Here is a 26,913-nt window from a genome sequence, read left to right as displayed (position 1 = left end):
ATAATTAAGGTCAGCATCTAGAGATGAGGTCATCCTGGATTAGGACTGAAATCCAATGATGACACAAAGACCCAGGGAATGAAGACCATAAGAAGATAGAGATAGAAACTGGAGCCACACATCTGCAGATCAAGGAACCACAAAGACTGCCCATGGCTACCGGAAGCTAGGAGAGAGGCATGAAACCGATTCTCCTTCAGAGCCTCCAGAAGGAACCAACCCTGCTGAGACCTGGATTTTAGACTTCTGGCCTACAGAACTGTGAGACAATGAATTTGTCGTTTTATGCCACCAAGTTTGTGATAATTTATTACACCCACTTATGAACTGACTTATCTGATTGGGAAGAATATATCATATATCTATATAGATATATAGATATATACATATATATGTATATATAGAGAGAGATATATATATAGATTGATATATAGATATACATATATATATAGATATAGATATAGATATACATATACATATACATATAGAGTGTCGCAGCCTTGCCCTTCTTTTTCTTCGGATCTAGGTAGGAACTCTGAAGGAGGAGGTACTTACCCTTCTCACTGGATGGGCACCGCCATGAGGGCACAAGTGTCCCTGATTTGTGGTTGAGTTAGTGGTTCCATTTGGCTCTCCCACTAAACCACATCTTTCAAATTAACTTTTATCAATGGTAAAGTTGATGTTTTGGCATACATCTGCCACTCCTTCACTTCTCAACTGATTCAAAACCAAAGTAGAAAAGAAGGTACTATTAATTAGACTCGCGTTAGAAATTCCCAAATTATACATAATCTTTTGGTAGTCACTTTTCAATTTAAATCATCAGGCCTTATGATTAATGATTCTATAATCCAGAAATATTCTACCAGTAAACCAGCGGATACAATGAATTCTTTCATTATTATGTGTACTATATGCAGTTTGCTATAGTCCTCAGTAAAAAAATAGGGAAATACTGAACCTAGATAAAACAGAAATAGTAGAAAGAAATGCTATAATTCTAAGATCCTAAATCCTAACTTTAACCCTGAATCTAAAACCATCTAAAAATCATCCACAAAATTGAATGAGAATAACTTCAAAATCTTTTTTTGACTAGCATCCCCAAAAGCAAAAAAAAAAAAAAAAGATATCAATGTTAAATGAAAATAATAAAAACAAAAGATTTGACTGCCCAGCATTCCTTTAATGTCTGATTTTCGCTTTTGCAAGAGTAATATGGAATAAGTGAAAGAAATTACTGTAAAAAATTTAAATAAGTAAAAAGAATGTATCATTGTATCTCCAGGTAAAATCTCTAATTCTAATAAATAATATCAAGTATCGGCCAGAAACACTCTCTGAGGCCAAAGAATTCATCCAGGCTTCATTTCTTCCTCTTTTAGGTAGATGGACACCTCTGTTATCTGAATTCCTAACTAGTTATGTCATATAAGATTGTCATATAAGATTTAAATGGCTATATTAGTTTATTAATTTATTGATTATATTAAATAACATTCTTGTTTACAATCAGACTCTCCAAAGTTTGGATGACATGGAACCAGTTAACTATAGTCTGATCATAGATAAGTACTTAAAATTAGGACTCTAAACCCATCTAATTTTAGACATTCTATGATACCATGAAATACCCACCAGCCATTTCATTTTATAATCTTACCAATTTCCTTGAGATATAAATTTCTCAACCTACACCTAACAACATAAGCGTTACATTCTCCATTAACCCTAGAAACAGGGCCATATACTCAGAAGGAATCTATGAGTATAATTAAGTTCTGATTAATCTTCCATAATTGCAAAGTGGGTTAAAATTAAGAGAAAAAAACCTAGTCTCATCTTCCACAGTCCTTTCAAGTACTTAAAAAGCACAATTCATTTCCTTGTTTGTCACTACTTCCAAAAGCATTTCCAATTGTTTCAGTAGAGATTTCCTAGGATTCATTTTCTCATCCACTCATTTATATCAAGAAAAGTTTTTGGCTGAACTGTTCACATTTCTACCTTCTTACCTAAGCAACTGGGCAATGATTCAAGAAAACTGCTTTGGAAGAAGAAATAGCATTGCTGCTTTAGAAGCCTAAAGGATAAGCTTTTATAATGTCCTCTTTTCTTACCTAACTTCTTTGCTCTGTCAAAACACCCCAGAGTCATTTTAACAAAATTTGATATTAATAAACATGGGGGTGAGGCAAGAAGAGATCAGGGGGAAAAGTATGATTTGTCACATACTGTACCATCCTAAAGGATCGGATCCGACCAGGTAAACCGGAGTAAAAGAGAACTGCTTATATCATGTTAGAAATTTCAGAACATTCCCCATGTCATCCATGCAGGCCTCTGTGGTAAGCCTCAATTTGGAGGACATTTTCCTCCACAGACCTGTTTGCTTCTGGCAGTAACAACATGGCATTGAGAACCTCAGCTTCGCTCTAGTAGAAAAGTAGAAATGTTCACCTTAGCCAGAACCTGAACTCACTGTAAGTTAGCAGCACCGCCACTAACTCCACATACCCTTTCTGGAAGAAAGCATTCTGGATTGAGGTGCTCGGCATTCCCATGCAGAAAGTCCAAGAAACAGGAAATCACAAGAAAATATTCAGGAAAACTCACAAGGAAACAAGCCACAAAGCATGAGAATCATGACAAAAATAAAAAATATTTTAAACCTTTTCGCTGAGAATTTGGAGTTATCAAACAGACTATAAAATAAAGTCTAATCTAGAGAATTTATATGGAACTGCGAATCTCATAACTAAGGAATAGATACCCTTCTCAAGAAAACAGGCGACATTTACAAATACATATCAAGCCATAATGAAAGCCTCAACAAAATTTCAAATACAGCTATCATTTGATACAAATTCTCTTATAATATCGCTGAATGAGAAATCTATAACAAAAAGAAAAAAATTATAATATTTTATAATTAAAACAAGCAAAGAAGAAATCTTCATATAAACTGAAAAATATTTAGAACTGAGTGATAATGAAAATACCACATATAAAAACCTTTGGGATATAATTAAAGCAATGGTAGGGGAAAAATTAATAGCCTCAAGATGCTTATATTAGAAAAGAGGAAAATTAATGATCTGAACTAACAAGTTGGGAAAAGGACAACAGAATGAGCTCAAATAAGGTAGAAGAAAGAAAACAATAAAGATAAATTAATGAAACAGCAAATTAAAAATACAATTAAGAGGATTAACACAGTCTAGTGCTGGATCTTTGTAAACACTAATGAAATTGATACTGAACACGTCTGATCAAGAAGAAAGAATAAAGATGCAAATCAACAATTTAGGGAATAACAACATAATAAAAACAGACATACTTACAGCAGCAATGAAAAAACAAAAAAGAGAACTATGCATAGCAATCTAAATGCCCACCAACTGGTGAATAGAAAGAAAAGTGGATATCCATCTAACGGAATACTACTACTCAGCAGGAAGTAGGAACAAACTACTGACATCCACTACATCATGAATTACCCTCAAAAACATCACACTGAGTGAAAAGAACAGAGGATATACTATGTGATTCCATTCATGTGAAGTGTCTACAAAAGCAAACTTATAGAGAAAACATAAAAGAATATACAGACATGTTAAGAATAATTAGTACAAGGTAGCAGAAATTAAGATCAATGTACAATTATCAGTTGCCTTTCTATGCATTCATTAGAGAGAAAAATTAACAAATTTGTAGAAACATCGCTTGCAACAAAAATGTAAAGTTTCAGGAGTAACGCTTACAAAAGATATACAACCTCTGTACTTTCAATAAATCATTAAACTTCATGGAAAAACTAAATATCCATCAACAGGAGAACGAGTAAGTAAATTGAGGTGTAGGAACACAGCGAGGAGGAAATGAATGAATAGGTATATGCAACATGGACATATGTTTTAGAGCGATACTAAGAAATCACAAAAGCATGTTACAGCAGACAATATACTATCATTTTATAAAGCTTAAAAACAAATTATTTAGGAATAATTACACATATAATCAAAATATTTTTAAAAGTCAAGGAAAACTAAACTCAAAAGTTACAACAATCTTTTATTGGTGCAATGGGAAGTGCTAGGACACATAAGTAGGCAGAATAGTAACGCACTGTTCTCGTTTTTACGTCAGGCTGAGGCCTCACGGGTGCTCACTTCATTAAGTTTCACACGAGAATATGCTTGTATATACCAAATAGTGCATTAAAATGGTTCAAATAATTTACACAATATTTTGATGGGTCGCTCACAGAAATGTCAGGAGAATTAGAGAACCAGGTTTACAGCCTACGCACTCAGAAGCCAGGGGTATGTTGGTAAAACAGTTCTGGGATGGGGAGGGTAGAGAAGAAGCCCTGATCTGTAGTGCGGCCCAATTTCCATGGCCGGTTTCAACCACCAGCTACATGTCACTGAACTCTGACTTGGGGGAGACGCTGCCGGTCAGCGTGCATGAGCTGCTCAGGCGGGGTGCAGCACTCTGCAAGCATCCAGCTCTGTACCATCGAGCTCACTGGCCCTGGAGACTTCCCTCGAAACTCAATTCTTCTGCAGCTTTGCCTGCTAATGAGAAAATTCACCACAGTTCCTGCTTTTTTGGGTGGCTGGCCCAAGTCCAGCGCAGCTACTCCTGACAGCGGAGCTGAGGTCCATATGCACGGCATGACTGCAAAGGAGGCTGGCGAGAAAGTATCTGGAATTTTCTCCTCTAGCACTAAGACTCTGAAGATGGGAAACTAACCCCCAAACACAGGAGGAGAAGTCAGGTTCTAGGAACCAAAAATGTCCACTATGTTTATCTTCCGTGCATTGTTATCAGTCAAGAAGGTTTTGTCAAGCTCTATTTTTTATAGTGTGTACTATATATAAAGACAGCTTTTCTTGGTTGATTTTCTAAAATAGAACTAACGCCATATATGAGGTGTGTGTGAGTGTGTATATATGTATGTATACAGGTGACCCTTGAATACGGGTTTGAAATGCACGGGTCCACCTATACAGAGATGTTTTTCAATAAATACTATAAATGTATTTTCTCTTCCTCACTATTTTCTTAATAACATTTTCCTTTCTCTAGTTTATTTTATTGTAAGATTATAGTATATAATATATATAACATACAAAACGTGTGTAAATCAACTGTTTGTTGTTAGTAAGGCTTCCGGTCAACAGCAGGCTGTTAGTAGTTAAGGTTTTGGGGAGTACGAAGCTTTATGAAGATTTTTGAGTGTGCGGGGGCAGGGGAGTCTGACGCCCCCAATCCCCTCTCTGTTTAAGAATCAACTGTGTACCTATACATACATACACACCCTCCTACCCTAACATTTAAAAAAGGCCTCCAAATGGGGATCTGCCCACTCTTCCCTGAAAACTGTATCGCTAAAAACTAACGGTCAAGCAAGAAAAGCAACCTCTGCACTTCACCCAGCAGAGCTGGCTTCCCCTTTGTGGTGGGTACTTCTGACCTAACATTTGTTCACTATGCTGACGTCATTGGTTTCTCAGTCTCCCACTGGGGTGTGTGCTCCAACAAGGCAGGCCTGTCCTGTGGATCTTTGCATCCCTTGAACTTAGCACAAATATACATTTAAAACCTTCTTGATAAATATTTCCTTGTGTTTTTACTACAATTTATTCAGCATTTATCAGCTATGCCAGAAAATGTAGTCGGATATTTACATAAGTTATTCAATTTACTTCCAGAACTATAATGTTAGGATCATTTGTGTATCTTAAATGACAAAATAGAGAGCAGAAGGAAAATTACTTTGCCAGAGGTCACTCAGCTAGTAAGAGGCAGAATTAGAATTTAAATTCTGTCTCACACCAAAAATGTCTTCTTTCTATTACACATTCTAAAACTATGATGAAATTTGTTACATGCTAAAAGCAGATGCACCATGTTTCCCCAAAAATAAGACCTAACCAGAAAATAAGTCCTAGCATGATTTTTCAGGATGACATTCCCCGAACATAAGCCCCAGTGCGTCTTTTGGAGCAAAAATTAACATAAGACCTGGTCTTATTTTCGGGGAAACATGGTAGCTATAAAAGGCAATAGGAATAATAACTGTTAAAAATTCATTCTGCTTAGAAAATTTTGAAACAGGATATTGTAAACGCTTGGTAATTTAGAAACAGGCAATGTAATCATGGTTAGGTTTTCCCAACCTTGAAATTCCCTGTAAAAAGCTTCACTTTACACCTCAAAGTAACAGCACGGCACATAATTTCATTTACTCAATCATTCAGAGTAATGACAGTAAACGAAATAGATGGAAAACATTGTAGAATCCCCAGTCAAAAGTATCACTTCTCCTGGTGTGTCATTTGCTTATTTCCACATCAGTATACTTCACCTCCTTAGCTTTTGTTCTCTGGGAGAACTCCAAAAAAAAAAAAAAAAAAGTACAATGAACAGTTTGTCTCTCAATTAAAAGAAGAGTGTCTAATATATATAGTTTTTTGCAGTCATTTTTAAACTCCACAGAAGTTCTGTTTATAATTACCAATAAGCACTTTAAAACAAAGCATAGTAAAATCGGGTTTCATAATCCACTACTCTGAAATATAGAAGCATATTTAATTTTAGTAACTCACTAAAAAGTACACTGGTAAATTGTCTTATTTAGCACAGCATAAACTATATATGAAATATGATGCAATTTTATTTAAATTAAAACTTTTTTCAATTTTTCTGTTTAAAAAGATCTAATTTCTAGACTGAGGGTATGAGGGCATTCACTTTCAATTTTAAGACAGGGAAGCCATCTTGTGGTTGATGTTGGAATAGCCGAAACTTTGAGAAGGTCACTTACATTTAGAAAAATTAGGTCTGTCTCACAGTTTCAAATTTAAAAAGGCACACACAACCCATCAGTCCTGGGACTTAGAGGGAAGAAACAAACACAGAACTGAAAGCCTTTTCTGTTAGGGTTCCACAGTAATGCATGAGGTCATCACCAGACTGGGTAACAAAGTATTTTCACATTAACCTGTATTATATAATTAATTTCTACACCTTGGTTCGGAAACTAAAGCTATGAAAATAACTGCAGCAAAATAATAAGCTTAGAGAAGAATATGAAAAATCTTAAACAGTTTACTAGGAAGCACAGTTTTATTTCTTTTGGTGTCATGACTTTTCCCCATGATTTTTAGTTTACAAGCTACCATGTTCCAGGACCTGATAGTATCTGAGGAATGCAAAACCTGCCCTGAAAAACTCAGGAGATGCAAAATATGGCTTCGCTACCACACATCCCACCGTCATAATCTTTATGGCCTAAAAACCAAACATAAACTGCCTCTGGGAAAAATTTGTCACACTTGGAAGCCTAGAGAAAAATGTCATCTTCCCCCTCTCACACTTTTTATATTTGTCTGAAAACTTTGCATCAAGGTTACGGGCAACATTATGGAGAAAACATAGGAACTGCAAAATCATGTTAAGAAGTGAATGGAAGGAAAGAGGGAAGAACCTGAGCAAAACTGTATTAATTACCAATAAAGTTACTTGCGCATTTTCCCATTCTACTTTCTCCCAAATTAATCGGTGATAATTAAGAGGAATTACTAAGACTTCAGTTTCAAACTCCAGACGACAGTGCCCTCCGAAGGCCCCAGACTGGTCTTACAACAGAAGTCATGTACGTTACCTCATTTAATTCTTCGATGTCATCAGGGAGATGATAGTTGAATGATAAGAAGAATAGAATCTAACAAGATAAAATGACTTAACAGAAGTCACTAAAACTAATAAGCAGGAGAATCAGCATGGATTTAAATAAGTCCAGCCCCATGAGGCTAAAATCTGTACTATTCCAGTATGTTACCAGTCCCCAAAGGTTCATTGTTCCTCTCCACACCCTATCTAAAACACACCACAACCACCCTCTGCTTCCTGAGACAGCTGGTCTATCTCCTATTTTCAGTTTTCTGTCAACATTAGTTTTTGGAAAGTTAATTTCCAGTATGAATCTATTTGGAAGATCACTAGGTAACCCAGCTTTTTCTTTCATTCATTCATTCTCTTTTAATGCAAAAAGAAAGCTAAAAAATAATATTATTTTATATCAAGATCTGACATGTTCAAGAAATAGACAGATTACTTATTCAACTACTCTGCTTACTAAATGTTGCCCTTTCTTATGCATAGATTAAAAAATTTATTTTAATTTTTTATTTTAAACAAGAACTACAACATAGGTACATAATTTAGTGACTGGAGCCATGCTTTATAATGATTCAGTCACCATAAACATTGTAAAACACTGGTTAATAAAACATTCTAATAAAGATACAAATAAAGTGGCTTTTACTACATTAGTCTTATTTTACAAAGAAGCACAATAATTCAATTCATGTTAACATATATCCCTTAAATATTTACTTTGGCCTAAAAACAGTTATAATATTTTTATATAATGTATAGAGTTTTAACTGAAGGCAAATAAAATGAGCAATTTCTGTGGATCATATTCTAAAATTTCTATTGAAATTATTATTCAAAACATCTTTACTAATGCTGTGGAGTATATTTGGTGTTAGAAGTAGGTAATGATGCAGACTGGTGCAGCCGTTATGGAAGGCAGTGTGGAGGTTCCTCAAAAAATTACAAATAGAATTACCATATGACCCAGCAATCCCTCTCCTGGGTATCTACCCAAAAAATCTGAAAACATCTACACATAAAGACACGTGTGCTCCAATGTTCATTGCAGCTTTGTTTATGGTGGCCAAGACATGGAAACAACCAAAGTGTCCTTCGATAGATGAATGGATAAAGAAGTTGTGGTATATATACACAATGGAATATTATTCGGCGGTAAGAAAAGATGATATAGGACCATTTGTGACAACGTGGATGGATCTTGAGAGTATAATGCTAAGCGAAATAAGTCAGACAGAAAAAGCAGAGAACCATATACTTTCACTGATATGTGGTATATAAACCAAAAACAACAAAAGAACAAGACAAACAAATGAGAAACAAGAACTCATAGACACAGACAATAGTTTAGTGGTTACCAGAGGGTAAAGGGGGTGGGGGGTGGGAGATGAGGGTAAGGGGGATCAAATATATGGTGATGGGAGAACCGACTCTGGGTGGTAAACACACAATGGGATTTATAGATGATGTAATACAGAATTGTACATCTGAAATCTATGTAATTTTACTAACAATTGTCACGCCAATAAATTAAAAAAAAAAGAAGTAGGTAATGAAGGAAAATATATAATCAAAGAGGAAGAGCAGAAAGAGGGTATCCAACTTAGTTTGCTTCACGTGAAAAGGGCTTATTTTATATCTTCTCATTTTGTGTATGAAGTCACATTAGCATAAAGAATATTTTTAAAGGATAAAATTTGACACAAAAAGTTCTACTTTCAAAGATTTTAAGTTTTTGTTTTTCTTTTTAATTGTTGTCAGCTGCATTCAAAGGAAATCCTAAAGATACCACTGTGCAAAACTTTTCAAAGGAAAACCTGCTCTGAGGTGAAGGGATCAGAGAGAAAAGTCTCATCAGCACCACCCCACGAGCTTATAGCAGAGAGGTGGGTTCTCAGAATACCTAAAGACACAGAGAGAGAAAATGGAAAACCAAACACCCAGAAAGCTTCGATTTTTTCTTTAGGAAACTAGTGGAAGGATGCACAGACACTGTTTTGATGTTAGTTACATTTCCTGTAAAGAATTTTGTACTCATCAGACCTGTCCAAGTTTGCTGCCTAAGCTGGAGTTCTATAACTCAGCAGTTTTCTAAGTATGCTTTCTGGACGAGCAGAATCAACATCCCATGGCAACTTGTTCAAAAATACAAATTCTCAGGCTCTATCCCAGTTCCATGGAATCAGACATGGGGTTGGGGAAAAGGCAGGGGGAAGGCTGGCGATCTGTGCTTTAGCCAGGCCTCATGGCGATTCTGGCGTACAATGAAATCTGAGAACTACCACCACAACCAAAAAAAGAAATGTAAAGAAACTGGAGAGGACTCTGAGAAGAACAATGAAGCTGAAGGAAAAGCTTGAGACTGAGCATAAACAAAGGAACCTATAAATGGCTTTAGCAAAAGGAAATCTGTGTCAATGACATTTACAAGTCTTCAAGTATATGAAGAATTATTCACAAGGGAAGGTAACCAGATGTTCTCCCTTTCCCCAAAGGAAGATAAAGACATTACTGACTTTAAGTTGCAGCATTAAGAAATTTAGATTAAAATATAATTAAGGTTTGCTGACACAGTGTTGTTAAACATTAAAAAGTATTGCTGAGGAATTTATAGAACCTCTTCTCTTAGTATCTGCCTCAAAAACTACAGTAGATTAGAAACTCTCTAACATGCTTCTTTCCAGCGAAATGATTACCATCTATCGCATAAATGAACTAATATTTAGAAATGTGAAAAACGTGTTGTTACATCATAAACCTTTTAAATTACCTAAAATTTAAAATATCTGAGGTGCAATAACTACTTTAAATAAGAGTGTTAAAATAAGAATATTTATTCAAACACAAAACATACACATTGAAAGCATTTATTTAAATATGGATAATGATGTTCCTTAGTAGTTCAAAAGGTAACCAATAGCACATAGAAAATTCTTACTGACACCATTTACATGTATTTTCAGAAGAAACCGAATAGAAATGAGTAAGAAGTAAAAAGACTGACTAGTTGGTATCTAAAATTTGTATCCTCTTATTTTAAAAAGATCACTGAAAAATATCGTAACATGACTATAAACACACACATACATATATATATATATGTAATATATAATATATATATACGCATATATAATTCAAAATGACAGGAATAACCAAACACAATAGCTTTGCCAAATTACTCCTAATATTCTCTCACAATTTTATACTTTTATTTGAAAAGTTTAAAAGTTTAAGTCTTAATAACTTTCCATATGTATAGGAAATCACTATAATGATGACTCTGCGACCTGTTTGCCCCCAAAACATTTGGCAGTTGCAGTCTTTATCGACAAAAAAGAATTCCAGTAATTTAGCAGAAGTTCTTATTTATTGTAGTTAGCATAATTTAGGAAGTTAACATGTTTCTTTACCTTTTCTACCTTTCCACCATTGATGTCACTGGGGAGGAATTTCTTGCCAATTGTTCTCAAGTCTGTCTAAAATAAAAATATTATTATTAAAATATAATTAAAGAGAAAAGTAAATCTAAGCTCACAAAAAAAAAATGAAATTACCTAAGATTTGTGGAACAAAATTTAAATAAATGTCTTTGAGGTGATTATGAGATCTATACATATAATCAGTGTTTTCAAATAACACAGTCCCATACATACGTTATTTAAAGTACACTAGTAGGTTGAACATTAGTATCTATATCTGTCTATCCATCTATCTATCTATCTAGTCATATTTCTTTAGGTAATCTTTTAATTTACTAAATCTTCTCTACTGAAATCTAAACCTTGATTTTACGCAAACTATAGTCTTGTTTAAAAATTAATGCCATAATCCAAAAGCAAACGAGTACTTTTACATAAAAGTATATGTCTTTGACAATTGAATCTATATAACCTTGATACGCAGAGACATGAAAACACATAGGCTATGATACCGGTTACATAACATACAAATACCCAGGGAACAATTCCACTGCAACAGCAAGAAGTACAGTAAGAGTTACCATCCTAAACAGTTATTGAATTTGCTTAAACAAATTACAGAAATTGAAGTTGGTGAACAAATAATTACAGGAAAATGAAGAAATACACATTACTCAGCAAACCAAAACAAAACATAAGAAGGAAAACATAAGAAAGGACCAACATAAACAAAGTTATAGCATTTCTGACATAAAAACAGAACTTCAACTACACAATCTACATAAAAAGCAGAACTTTTAAAGAGTTTGTCCTCTTTAGGAGTGAAAACTAAAAAAATTGTAAGAAATTTATTCAGAGGAAAATTGTCAATACTCATGAAAAAAGACCTAGTTATTTAAACTAAGATGTTTTCTTGATTACTGAAAGTGTGAGGTTAGATTAATAAATTTGTATGGTTTTTCTCCTCCTTAAAATATAGTAAACAGTAGTTCTTGATCACCTTACGACCAATAAACGAAAACAGAGTTAGTGTGTATTTAATCACATAAATTATAAGGGATAAATTTATGTTAGACTTAAGAAGAAAAGACTAAATGATTAAAATTACTAAATATGAAATTAATACATAGGGAGAAGTAGAATAGTCTTAACTATTATTGAACTATCTATTATGGAACACCTAAATAATAGAATATCCTGTTATTTGAAATATCCACATGTGGTCAGCTTACGAAAAAAGCATATGTTATACAACCCCCATAGATCTTTCCAGTATTTTACTACCATGATTCATAATTTAGTTCTCAATACAATGCAAGGATCACTCCTAAACTAAAACTCATTGAATAGAAAACTCATCAAATTGTCAGGCAAACTAAGCCCCAAATCTAAATACCTGTGTGACAATGATTTAGGTTTCTCTTTTTTGCAGTCTCCATCCAACAACAGAGTGAAAGAATTATAAACCATACCTCAAGTTGTAGCCTTTTCACTTTGAAAATATTGAGTAACATCTGGGGGAAAAATACTTTCTTATACTACCCCTCCCTGTATTAGGGTTGTTTTGAAGATTAAATGTTAATACACGTGAAGCACTTGGCACAATGACTTGCAAAGAGTAAGCATTTAGTTAATGTTAGCTATCGTGTTTATTTTAGTGAATATAAAACATGTACGTTTTATCATCTGAAAATGTATAACCATTAAGTCAATAATACAACTAACAGTTCATAAAAACATAGGCATTATTTTAAAGTTACTCAAAGGTATAATTATTTAAATATATATGAGAAACATAATGCATACAAATTTTATGATATACCATGGTCCCTCGTTTCTGGTTTCTATTAATAATTATGAATTATACTGAATGAAAATGAGGCATTAATATAAAGCAGAAATGAGCATTAGAATAAAATTCTAAACTTTGATTCATTGTAAACTGTAATTAACTAATATGACCTCGGGCCATGTCACAAGTTCTCTAAATCCAGTTAACTTATTCCTCTATAAAAGAGAAACAAAAAAACACCAACCCTATCTCACAAAGTTGTTGTCACACTAAAAGGAGCCAATATATTCAGAGTCTATATAACTTTTAAAGTGCTATACACACATATAATTAATGTTATTTCATTGTTCTTTTAGCAAGATGAAAATGACCTGCCAAATCTTTAAACGTCCTAAATTCAAAGTCAATTTATAGTACTGCAAAGATAATTTTAAGATTCAGATGCCATTATATCAGGATTACTAGGACAAATGGGTCCAAAAATACATTTATATTGAACATAAAAAATTATGCTAGAGAAATATTGAGCTTTTAAATACACACGCATGTGTGCACACACACAAAAGATTCCTAACTATGTATTCAAATAAGTTCAACAGGATACCTAAGTGGTAAGCTATTTTACATTATATAGAATCTCAATAGAAAAAAATCTGTTTTTAAATTTTTACTAATGCACAGTATTCAGTAATTTAAGACGGGGTATCACTTAATTTTTTTCTGAATAATTCAGGTATTTGCACCCAAAATCACACGGTCGATTTCAATGTTATTTCTTAATACTCTTACTCCCCATTCTACAGAGTGAAAAAATTAAGAACCCTCCTTTTCAACACAAAAATCTGCACAGAAAATAGTACTTAGCAGCTCTCAGGCTACTAATTTAGAAGGGCCTACTTTCACAAGGCTGGCCTTAGGCTGGCATCTAAGAACTTTGCACTTGTACTATTTCCTAACTAAAAATGTGGGTCACTGCCTAGACTATTTGTAAAAACAATGTGACTTATCGTGCATACCTGCCTTTTTGATGGGAGAGTCTAGAATGTTGTTTCATGTCAGGCAAAGAGTACCTCAGGAGCAGCCCAATAAAAGTCTTGGGTACTAGTCTCTAACAGACTTCCCTGAGCAGATAATTGTATACATATTTTGGCATTGTTCACTGCTGGATAAAGGAACAAGCTCAGCGTGTCTCCCACAGGAGGAAGAGAACATAAGAAAGCTTGTGCCTGAATTGTTCTCCTCATATGTAATAAGTTATATACAATCAGAATCAATAACACAAGTTTTTCTCAACTAGTGATTAACATCCCACAATCACTCAAAAGTTGAAAAATAATTCAACATAAATATTATAAATGCCTGGTTTTATTTAAAGGTGATAAACTTCAAAAGTACATTATTTGGTGTAGACTTCATGCTGATTAAAAGTATTTTTTTTCCCTGTTATATGGCATGATAACTTGGATTGGCGTATTCAATTATATATTTCAGAGAAAATGATAAAGACAAATTAATTCATTATGATAATGGCCATCATGTACCTCTTAGGTGCACAGGACAAATACTTGACCTTGATTTGTTTTATTTAAAGTTTCACACCCAATTATGAATAGTTCATTGCTATTTACCTAAGTATATAAATAAGACAAATAAAGAGCAGAAGACTGCCATAAAATTTCTTTCCTATCATCTTTAGGATGTTTTTTAATAAACAAAGAAATAGAGACTTTACAACATTTTTTAAAAGTAGAATTCACTAACTTGGGTGCAACTCAAAGAAAGTTAAAATATCTGGGGAATATTTCCATTTGTAGTCATAGATAACCTTCATACTTTCTAACTAACGCTCATTTTTAAAAAATTGAAAGTATTTAATATTTAGCTCAGAAACAAAAAAATACATCTCGTTGGTCTTACTGAATAAAATTCAGAGACTGAAAAAAATGATTTTTCAAAACATAAATTTTATCTGTTTAAACCCAAGTTTAATTATATAAGTATAAATTTAAGTGACTTGAAAAGAAAATGTTATATGCAGTTATATATGTATTTATATTTTAAATGTTACCAGTTGCTGTCCTTTCTGCTTTATGTTATACCTATTTTGAAGTAATATGACTCTGTCTTATTCATTACGTGTCATAATATATAAATTTGATTAATGTTATACCTATTTTGCAGTAATATGACTCTGTTTTATTAATTCATTATGTATCATAATATATAAATTTGATTAATAGATTGTTATTGTAAAGACAATATAAAAACTCCCACCGGGTAACTGCAAGATTGAAAAAAAGAGTATTTGTTTACTTACATCTATATTTCAAACAATTTGTATAACTCTTCAAAATATCCAAAAGCCAATCCCAATTATGGAAAACATATAGCTATTCAGATGGGTGGGGAGAGAGAATGGAGAAATACGTACCAAAACATTAACAGTAATTATAAGCAGCTTTCATTTTCTTATGTTAGTTTACTGTGTTTTCTGAAGTGTTCTACAATACATATTACTTGTGTCAGCAGGAAAAGTTATTTTGAAATAATAAATACAACTGTCAAAAGACTATAACCTAACTAGAGTTTCTATTAAATGGCAACTTATTTTAATGAATCTGATCAGTATTTACTGCTATTATATACATACTGCATATTTTACAAAATTCTATAACTGATCACTGGATTAAAATGTAGAGTTGGGTTTTTTGTTTTTGTTTTTCTGTTTGTCTTTGTTTTGTTTCGTTTTGTTTTTTTATGAGAAAGTGTTTTGTTATCCATAGAAAGGGCTGAAGAATTCCTAGGCAGTACATACTGATTGTACTTCCCTAAAAACAACTTCAGAAGTTAAAAATATAGAGTTTTAATTGCATTTTTCCCTTTTTTCATTGGATTCTGTATAATAGATATTAAAAGAAACATATATTTCTAATAATTGGCTGATATGAGATCACCAAATTCAACAAACGTCACTATAACTTAAAATGAACAATAAAAATATGTTTCTATTATTCCAGATTACTTATACAATCTAGTTTATTCTATGCCACGTTTTTCATGAATGTGGCTTCCAGATTGAAAATGTTTGTAAGTTACTAAACAAAACCTACATTGAGAGCAATTGGGATGATGTCATTGATGTTCACTTTGTCTGGAGAACTTGTACAAGCTTCAATGCCTTCATCTGAAAGGTACCTGTGAAAATGAAATAAATGGCTTAATATTTTCTAAAATGAAAATTAACCACAATTATTTTTAAGTCAACATGCAATTTTGTTCCCTCCTATGAAATTTTCTACAGATACTAGGGAGAGTCCTGGACAGTCTTTGTTTATTTACTATCTCTGAAAGACCAGAACGGACAATAATGCATTTTTCCTTTTTTGTATCCTTAAAGGGATATTGTGTTAATTGTCCATATGCTTTCCAAGAAAAGTTATTTAAACATCAACATACTGCTTAAGGAATGCATAAACTACTCTTTGCTATTATACAAATATCTGACTTTAAACATTTGGTAACAGAGTAGGCTGAGATTGAGATGCGCTGTAAGGACAGAACTAAAAACAACATAGTTTTAAACTTAGTCCAACAGAAGTTTCCTCTGTGTTACTTTCTCACACATTAACATCTCAAGTCCCCTTTCTTTACCATCATGTTCCCAGGAATCGTTCAACTATTGACTCCAAGTGGTATAAAAATGGGCAACTTTTTACCTTATATCTTTTCCTTTCCCTGCCTCTTTTCACTTTTTCTACTCATTGTCCTATTGCCCTTCGTTCTTTTATTCATTCCAAACCCACCATACACCTGTCGCAGACAACAATGAATTCACGGTTACTGAATCTGAGAGGGGGGTGGGGTGATCATCTGTCTCTATCCATTCATCCATGCACAGGATGGCCATTCTGAAATTCTTTGACAAATTCTACAATTCAGGTATCATACCCCCCAAAATCCACTGTAAAAATGCCAGCTAGCATTCGACATGTTTTGTAACCAACTCTCTTAACCAAAAGGCTGGTGCTAGTACTGCCACTGCAGGCATTCCCCCACTAAAAAGATACAGGGGTCCTCGCCTGACAGAGCAAACTCAAGCTCACTGCTGATGGCCAGCAATTCCACCATCAACCTGCAACACTACACGAATGCTGGGTCAGCTGTCAATACAAACTCTGCCTGCAGACAGCAACCCATGAGTATGTGCCTTTAGGAAACACAATGAATGATTTCTCAAAAGTAATAAAAGAGCAAGTGAAAAGAAGAGAAAGTGATAATTTAAGAGTGTAAAAGAACAACAGGAGGTTAAAGTTGATAAGCCTATGAACAAGACCAAGGAGATAAAATCAGGAAAGTATATATACTCGTATAAATCAAAGCAAGACTGTGTTAGCAAATTAGATACTAGTAAAAGTCTAAAACCACGGCAGTGCTAAACTACAATGATGCATGAAGGCAAGTAGTTAGGTGGGATACAGAGAAAAAACAGTGTTGGATATGGAGAGGAGTCAGTAAGAATAAATGGACGTGAGGTAGTTACAATAGAACATAAGTGACCGTGGGATACAAACGCTTGCAGTCAGCACAGATGGTTAGAACTCTGCTTTCGTTCAAAATGGCTACATTAACATCCTTATTATCCTCTTAATTTTTCAACGTCATAGCCACTGACTGCACCTGTCATTAATCATCTCAAAAATTCAGTTCTACAAATAATAATTAAGCCCTTATTTATGTGAAAAATATTATGTAAATCAGTAATAAGATTAGTAAAATGATGAAAATTAAACACCTGCCTTCAAGGAGACTATAGTCTTATGGTAGAGAGCATAACACAACACATAAACAGTTATCATACAAGGCCAAAATAATAAACAAAATGTTATGGGGGCTCAAAGTGGCTGGGGGATGGAAAAGAATGTATAGAAAGGGAATAGTGTGAGCAAACACATGGAAATGGAAGTAAAAAAGTGTGAAGCACTTTCTACAGGTAATAAACTAGAACATTCTGACTAGAAAATGAGGAAAAAATAATAAATAGATATAGGTCGACACCAATTTTAGAAAGCAACAGTGTACAATGAAATATGGGTGATATATTAAATGCTAATTACAAAACACGATTTTCAAAATTTCTACATAATGGGGAAATAATATGCAATGTCTAATAAAAGGCTTTGTTTTCTAGACAGGCAACACTTTGGAATTAAAAGATTGTAGGATGTCAGAGAAACTAGAATAGATCCTTAAAAATAATCAGAATTCACCTCTTCAATTTTACAGATGAAGAAAAAAAGGCCCTCATATGTTACTTAAACTTGCCCCAAAATACAAACATAAGCAATGCAAAGTTAAAACAATAACGCCTCCTGCGTCCCAGTTCAGCCGTCTTTTCATTACAACATGCCGTTTTTATTTATCAACTAATGCTATTAGGAATATGATCTCCTCATAAACATAAGCCAACATCTACACAAATCAGTTAGTTTCCTAATCAACTGGACACTTCAACACACATACAAAAGTACAACCAGGCAAATTCAATCAGTGAGCTCCAAAATATATTCAAGAAGAACAGATGTAGTTTCATAGTAAAAGATCAGGAAACAAACACTAATTAATAACTAGAGATTCAAAAAAATGTTTTATCAATAAAAATACCAATCCCAAATTACCAAATACCACAATATAAACAGGGAAAGTCTACCTAAAAAATTCTAAAGGCAGAAGCCCTAAGGAGGCGAAAATCTGACTTTATTAATGTATATAAGTCAAACATCATATGATTTCTTTCAAATAATTCCTGTAAAAGGCTTCCTAAATATAACAAATTCTAAAACATGGCTCAGTCTCAATTTGCAAGTTTACAAGTGTCCCTCACTCATTCTTCATATTTTGAAGAAAAGACTTGAGCCTCACAGCTTTACTCATCACCAAGAAACAGGAGATCCGGTCACATCTCTCCCCAGTAACATATTGGTCACCCTTCTGTAAATACTGGACCATAGTCACAGAAGGACTGAATCTAAATTAACCAAAATTTAGGTTTTACAAAATTTTGTGTTGTTTGTGTAAACATTTAAAACTCCAATATTACCAATGAATAAAACAAGGAATAAAAGTAAGTCTAATGCTCAAATAGGCTTCAAGATAGACCACAGTGACGCAGTAACTGAAAGAACAAACAACACAAAATTCACCAGCTTGAAAATGGCCATTGAGAAAGAAAGGAACGGCAAATTGAAGCAGGCAAGCCAGATCTGGTCCCAGGGCACGTCCTCACAGGGCACCTCCAGGGAAGAGAATTGTTTCAGTTCCCTTGTGCCATCGTTGAGCACGTAAAACTCAAGGGCATGGACCCTAAAGAAGAAATGAAACCCAGAGGGCTCTTGTTGACTAAAGCAGCCAACAAAGCACACTTTTTTTTTTTCTTTTCTAGTGGAGAGTTTGGAAAAGTAACATTATCAAACCACTCACTCATTACTATGATGAACGAAAAATATATCAGAATACATGTTATTGGCAAGCAGGGCTAAATTTCGGCATGACACACAATAGATTAACATTTTTCACTAATTTTACCTTCAAATAATGCCATGTAAAATCACAATTTAGTAAGTGCCCAAATTTTTTAAATAAGATTTTAGAAAGTGCTTCCTTTTTACATAACTAGAAGTAAAGATGTTAAAATTCAGTCTTCCTTGGAGTCACCTAATTTGTAATCCTGAGCAACTCTTTTTACTTCAGAAGTACAAGCTTTAAAATTAATTAGTACCCACCAATTTGGGGGAGAGGAGGTTTCCCATTACAAATAATGAATACATGTTCTATAAGATGGGTCACTCAGCCTAAGTATCACTACGAGAACCATCATCTCTCCTTCAGAAGTCACGTGCGCATACAGAACCCACACGCACAAACGACAGTTCAACAAACTCAACTGGCAGAAAACTATAATAAAGCAAATACTACCATTTTAATCTCTTTTATTTGATCCAGACAGTGGATCACCATTACACGTCTCACTACCAGCAAGGGAAAAGAAGAGGCAATTTTCCTTTTACCCATTCCTCTGAGAGCAGGTAAAATCTTGAGTCTAACTTCTCCACTGGCTCTGATGAATGTACAGAGGAGGATGGAGACAAACTGGAAAGGAGGATCTGCCCTAAAGAAAGGGGGAAGCCATCACTCAGCTCCAGTGGACGCTAGGGGGACAGGAAAAGCAGTGATTATCAGATCTTCTCATTTTTCACTTTTAATGCTTTTGTAAAGCAATGTACAAGCCACACAAAACACGTTTCAGCCTGCATGTGGTGCACCCACTCTGTACTTTCTCATTGTATTAGCATATTAAGGTTAACTACTTCTTTGCTCTAGTACACTTCCAAGTTGTCTTTGACATACAGGGTTATGCCGTTAAGTGTCTCTGAAATGATATACTATTCATGGCTGACATTCTTCACAAGCAAAAGAGGAAAAGAACTATGTCTTTCAGGTCACTCTGTGTGACTCTTGGAGAGCAATGAACATCATTATGCATGTAGAAAATGTTCTTACTAGAATTGTCTATGTCAGACTCAGAAGTGTCAAATCATTTAGTTTGGCCGAAATATTTTATGAACTGGAAATATATAGACCTCACCCTTATCTCAGATTTCCAGGCTCCATACATGTTTTAGGAAGGAGTTCTAATTGTCCAGAAACAGTAAAAAGTAAACACTGAAGTTTTCTTTTCCTCTACCCACCTCCTCCAATCCAAGTAATGAATGCATTCAAGCCTGAACTGACACCTGAATCCCTAAAATAATCAAAGATAGAATCTGTTATTGCACACACAAAGTAGGCTGATGACACATGGAAATTCTTTAAAATGCCAATCGAAAAACCAAGAATGAAAACATTCTTCCCAAATGGATAGGGGCTCAATCAAAAAACAACGGAGATACCGAGATGATGACAACTACACGGTGGTCTTAAATGTCTCTGAACAAAACCCAAATCAAATGGTCTCATGTGGTTTTTGGGGTCTCTGATCTATACGTGATTATTTGTGAGCACATTGAGATTATTGGCCCAAATATGTTATCCAAATACCAAAACAGGAATTTAATTAATAAATTCCTCCTTAACCACAAAGAAAATAAAGACAACAAACTCCTAATTACCCAACCTAATGTGGGGACAGGAGAGAATAAAACAGATAATCAAAAACATTGCTTATATTAAAATGTATCTTAATCTTAGCAAATGTGAAAGTTGGCAACTTCCTTCAAATTCCCACAACATTAAGAAATAATTTTTAAAATTACCTGAATAAAGATCGCTCCGTTCATTCTCCCTATCCTGTTTCCCTCCCCACAGTGTAAGTGGATGGTAATATATACCTGCACCAAAATTCGTTTTTTGCTATTATTCTTATACCAGACAGAGACACTGAAATAATAACTTGCTAAAATCCCCTTCTAGGGCAAGAGGAATGACTTATAAATTCCTATTTACAGATAGAGTTTGGGAAAATACAGTATTTAATCTGATTAACAAGATTAGTAACGTAACAAGGTTACTAAGAATTTGGACACAAAATTTGCTTCAGATATCTTGGTACAGATGAAATCAATATATTCATTATAGTTTATAGATACATTAAGGGTAAAAAAAAAATCACCAAGAAGAATATAAATTGGTACAACAGCAGTAAATTGAATGAATCCATGGAATTCCTTGCCTAAATCGCGATTAAGGGTAGCCAATAGAAGGGTCAGAACTCTACTAACGGTAAAAAAGAAGAGGGAGTACTAAGCCACACAAATGGTGAAAAATTTTTTAAGAAGTCTTTCATTTCCACTTCCCTTAATAACTTAGTACCTCTTATATCACTATCATTTTTTTCCTTCTTTAAGCAAAGTGGCCACCTACTATGCCAAAATGATACCACAATGTTTATCCCAACAAATACAATAAAGACCCAAATCAACTCTAGCTTAAACTTTAATTTTCTCCATGAGTTATATATGAATCAATCAGACGAATCAAGTTATGTATTATTTAAAGCACCTCTACGTAAAATCACTTAGTGTTGATCTTAAACTATTTTCAATAAAAAATGAACTCTTTTAAAATTCATTTTTTTCAGTTTTTACTTTGTATGATTTCTTTGCATGCACACATTTATATTAGTCCCACGATTTAGCTAACATATAACATTAAATTTTTTCCACACATATATAGTCACACACACATACATCATAAAATCTATTTAAATTTCTTGTACACTAACTTTTCAGATTGTTACATTACAAAAATAAAAACATCAAAAGCAAAGAAATCATCATGAAAACCTTAACATTTTAATGCAAATGTTTCATAAAATTAACCTGCACAAAAACTGAAAGGATAAATATGCAAAAAGTAATATTTGACTTCGTACTATAGAAACATCTTTTTTCTAACTACACAACATCTAGAGATGTAAAGAATTATGAAATACCTTGATATACATCAAGTTTAACATCCATACTACTCAAATCTCCATTTCAGTGGTCACACAAAATTTTTTTGACCCAACATAAAAGACTGAAAGATGGAAATTAGAAAAAGTACTAGGGAAAATCCTTTGTAAAGTTGTGTCTAATTTGAAACATGTAAAAGTGTTTAAATTCTGAAAAATCGAGACTTAGATTTGTTTTTCAGCATTTCCTTTAAAATGCTGAAGATTTATTAGCTAATTCGGAAGGATGTACTACTTGAAAACACCACTAGATGACAACCTTGCTTCACAAGTAAAATATTACCAGCCTATTATCAGAAGCTAAGACTCCAAAGACATACTACACACTAGCTTTAAAATAAAGGTTTCTGACATCTACTGGGGTTTTATTTTCGTTGTTGTTGTTGGGGAGTAGAGATATCAGAAAAAATAAAATACACGATTATTTTAGAATTTGCGTTTGCAATAAAGATCACTCAGGTCTTAAAAACACTCATTTAGTAAACATGCAAGAGACACCTCCTCCTGAGGAAAAAAAACTGAAGTATATCAAAAGACACTTTTCTCTCCTACATTCATCCTTTGGAGATAGAGACTCACAAAAAGTACACATAATTTATTGCAGACTAATGCGTTTTGCTGTGGAATGTTACAAAGACTATTTTCAACATTATTTCAATAGTTGTTTTTCTCTGACATTAAAATAAATAAGCATGACAATTTTAAGATAACTATAAGAAGATAGGTGATAATAAATCACAACTTCTATCTTTTATGACCCATTTTCAGATATTAAAATATTTTCTCCATATATAAACCAACCCATTAAGACATTATCCCAGAATGCTTATTTGGCATTTAAAAAATATCACAACTGAGCACATAAAAATTTGTAAATAATTCCTTTGAAATTCTATAATGAGCTACTACAAAGCAGAGTGGCAATGGGTGCCTATGTTATTATTCATTCTTGCAAACCAAGTCTTCACATAAATTTAAAAGTATAAAATGAAGGCCTGGATATTTTCACTTTCATTGGAGGTTTTAATTTATGTCCTTCCTCTAATTCAACATTTTCATACTTTAATCCAGAAGCAGAACTGAGGTTATTTTTTAATAACTCATTTTAAAACATAAGCTTATTTGATGTTTCTGTCGTCTTTTCCTCAGCACAAAGGGGGGCAGCTATAAAACCACACATCAGGCGGAAAGGCTCACATCCGGCCCGAAGCCCTGTGCACTGACCACTGCAGCACAGCAGAAGTATCTGCAGAGCCCACGCCAAGGACCTCCTAGGATCAACCCCAGGAGACTGCATACTCGGTTAAGAAATGCGATTTAAAAATCTAAGATACCATAACAAAAATTAGGAGGCATTTTTGAGTAGCTTGGAGAGACTATCATCTGATCTGTACCTTTTTTTAGTGATATAGAACTAGATGCAAATCTCAGCCTCACTCTTTAAACATGTGGGATCCTAGGCAACTTACCTAATCTTTCTGTGCCTCAGTTTCCTCTCCTATTAAAAAAAAATGGAGCCAATACTGAATATACTGATGGATAGGGTTGTTCTTAAGAATAAATAAGACAGCATGAAATACGTAGCATATGCTTGGTAAAAAGTAGTTGCTAAATAAATATTAGTTGTCTTTCTTATTAAACATTGTACCTTTGGTGTTTGTTCTGGAAAATATTTTCAAAACATAATGATACTCAAAGATATCTTCAGGATTCTTAGAAAAAAGCAAAAGAATGAAATTGCCTAACAATAAAGGGAATTTCCTCGAAGGCTACAACTAATAGTGAAAAGTGTGTATGAATCCTTATTGGAAGTACATATTTCTAACATACTACTCACCTGCAGTGCACTGGGAACTACTGAAAGTGGCAAAAAGATGGGAAGAATTTTATTCTTTAATTTGATGAAATCTTCCAATTTTACATATATGGATGAATACATATATATATGTATATATATATTTTATAACCTACCATGTTGACAGCCGAGACGAAAAAGCTACATACATATTATTAACAATACAAAAATAAGTTATTCCATGCAACTGTAGAACTGTTTTTTTATCTTTTTGTTGTGTGTAGAACTGTTTCTGCCCCAAACAGAATTTCCAATGCAAAATATACTGCCATTATTTTTTCTTAATCTGCCATTTATGTCAGAATTTAAAACAATGTCAAGAAACAGCTGATAATAAGTTTAAAATTCTACAGTACAGAGAAGAATTACAACTCTAATATCTAATTTTAAAATTAGACATATTTTACTTATAATTTAAACTAATGCCATTCATTCAAAACTTTAAAAATGAAAATCTGCTACTTCAATTATCATAGGAAATTATGACAAACACCAATTTATTTCTAGTGTACGTATCATATGTTTTACCATCTAATAGCATAATAATTCTCCATAAATTGAAATGAAAAAGGCCTAAAATCAAAAAGGGCAGTCACTTAAATAAAATTAAATAAGTAAATATTAAATAAAGAAGTGAAATTTTTTGACAAAAGAATGAAATAGTCCATATATATATATTTAGTCAATAAATATGAATTAATAATTCTAATTTTCACTTCTTTAAAATGCATTTTCAATACAGAATGCTTGGCATTGATTAAATTTTTGAATTGAAACATTGCAAGTAAATTTAAAAGTTCTGATTTTTGAGCTTAAAAGACATAATTTATACAAAGCCCTGCATCTCTTTGTAGTGGGCTGATGGGTGGTACCCAAATGTCCTTACCTCTGGAACATGTGAATATTAACTTTATTTGGAAAAGTGGTCTTAACATGTAGTTAAGGGTCATGAGATGATTACCCAGGTAGGCACTAAATCCGATGATAAGTGTCCTTAGAAGACAAGAGACAGAGGGAGTTTTCAGGCAGACACACAGAGGAGAGGCTACGTAAAGATGAAGGTGGATACTGAAGTGATGAGGCCTCAAGCCCAGGAATGCCAGCGACCACCAGAAGCCGCGAGTAACTGACCCTGCTGGGACCCTCTGAGGGGAGTGTAACTCTGCACAGCCCTTGGTGTCAGCCTTCTGGCCTCCCTCCAGAACGGTAAGAGTCCCTTTATTGTTTTAAGCCACTCAGTTTGCAGTAATTTGTTATAGCAGACAAAGGAAATTAATATAGTTTTTATAGATTTAAGTGATTATTTGAAAATAATTGATTCAACTAAATAAAACAATTTTTGAAAGGTCATTCTTTAGATTAAAATCGATGAACATTTTCTATTCAATTTAAATGCCTTGATTCATTAATTCTTCCTGAATGAATTTTTCAGTGAACTTGTGTGGTTTGCTCAAGTCTATAAATAATAAAATAAAAACTGTACAGAGATTCCTCCAATTCTGCCAAAAATAAACATTATTAGCGATCTTGGGTATATTCTTGTAATACATACATACATGTAAACTGGAATGGAAATTAGAAAGAAAAATTTGTTTTTAAAAATAGACTCATTTTATACAAAAGTTTCTGAAATAGGCCTTTTCATGTAAGAACATATCATCGCCAACTTCCATGCCAAACATACAGATTTCCTTATCTCAGCCTTTTCAATAGACGCACAGTATTCCTTTCCATATAGGGCGTGTACCATAATTTAACTATTCAGGTTGTTTCTAATTTTATATTAACAATAACTCCTTGAGTATATTTGTAGACACATATTAGACGATGAGTATTAATATTTTTGCAAGATATGTTCCTAAATGTCGTGGCACTGGATCATATTATACATATTAGAATGGGCAAAAATAACTTTAAACTCTATAATTATGAATTACTTTGTGCTTTTGGAAATATTTAAATGTTTTAATGAAATGATTCTTTTTAAATGATTTATTTTAAGAAACGTTCATTGATAAACAAATATCCCTAAAGAGCTGTACAAGTAACAAAGCACTTTCAGTGACTGAATACGAATTCAGATAAATGACAGGGTCCCTCCCTACCCTCTCTCAGAGTCAAGGGAGTTCAACTTTACATACTTGACTCCTATGATTCTCATACCTATTAGGGGTGGGTGGGTGGGTGTGTGTGTGTGTGTGTGTGTGTGTGTGTGTGTGTTATTATCTCTATTTAAAAAGAGAAGAATCAATATATGATCTCTAAAGTACCAGTTCTGGGTATGATGAGGTAAAGCCCTACTGGACATATGATGACACCCTTCCCCTTAACTCTGCAGAAAATAATTAAAAATCTGGACAAAATAACAAAAAGCAACTAAAGCTACCGGAGAGTGAGCAGAGAACACTGGCGAGGGAATGCATGCTCACCTAAGTCAGGAGGACAGGGAGCCACAAGTAACTTCTCATTTCTGGGGCTGTTAGCCTAGAACCAGGAGCAGTCCCAATGGCAGACGGCAGCAGGTGCACACAAGGACACACCCACAAGCTTTCTGGGGAACATAACAGGGAAATGGGGACACTAGGAACAGTAAAAGAGTGTGGGGGGATCCTGTAAGGAAAAGATCAAAAGAGGGGTCCCCAAACTC

At 33.7% G+C, this 26,913-nt stretch overlaps 1 protein-coding gene across 1 annotated transcript in view; it reads right to left on the bottom strand.

Annotated features, from left to right (window-relative positions):
• TDRD3 (tudor domain containing 3) overlaps window positions 1-26,913 on the bottom strand; it is a 134,739-nt gene that overhangs the window by 81,596 nt on the left and 26,230 nt on the right. Inside the window, 2 exon segments of the mRNA XM_033104517.1 lie at window positions 11,103-11,168; window positions 16,014-16,098. Of these exon segments, the coding sequence (XP_032960408.1) occupies window positions 11,103-11,168; window positions 16,014-16,098 (151 nt within the window).

Source organism: Rhinolophus ferrumequinum, chromosome 4, assembly GCF_004115265.2.
Source record: "Rhinolophus ferrumequinum isolate MPI-CBG mRhiFer1 chromosome 4, mRhiFer1_v1.p, whole genome shotgun sequence".
Classification (NCBI taxonomy): Eukaryota; Metazoa; Chordata; class Mammalia; order Chiroptera; family Rhinolophidae; genus Rhinolophus; species Rhinolophus ferrumequinum.
This window is presented reverse-complemented; position numbering and strand designations above follow the sequence as displayed.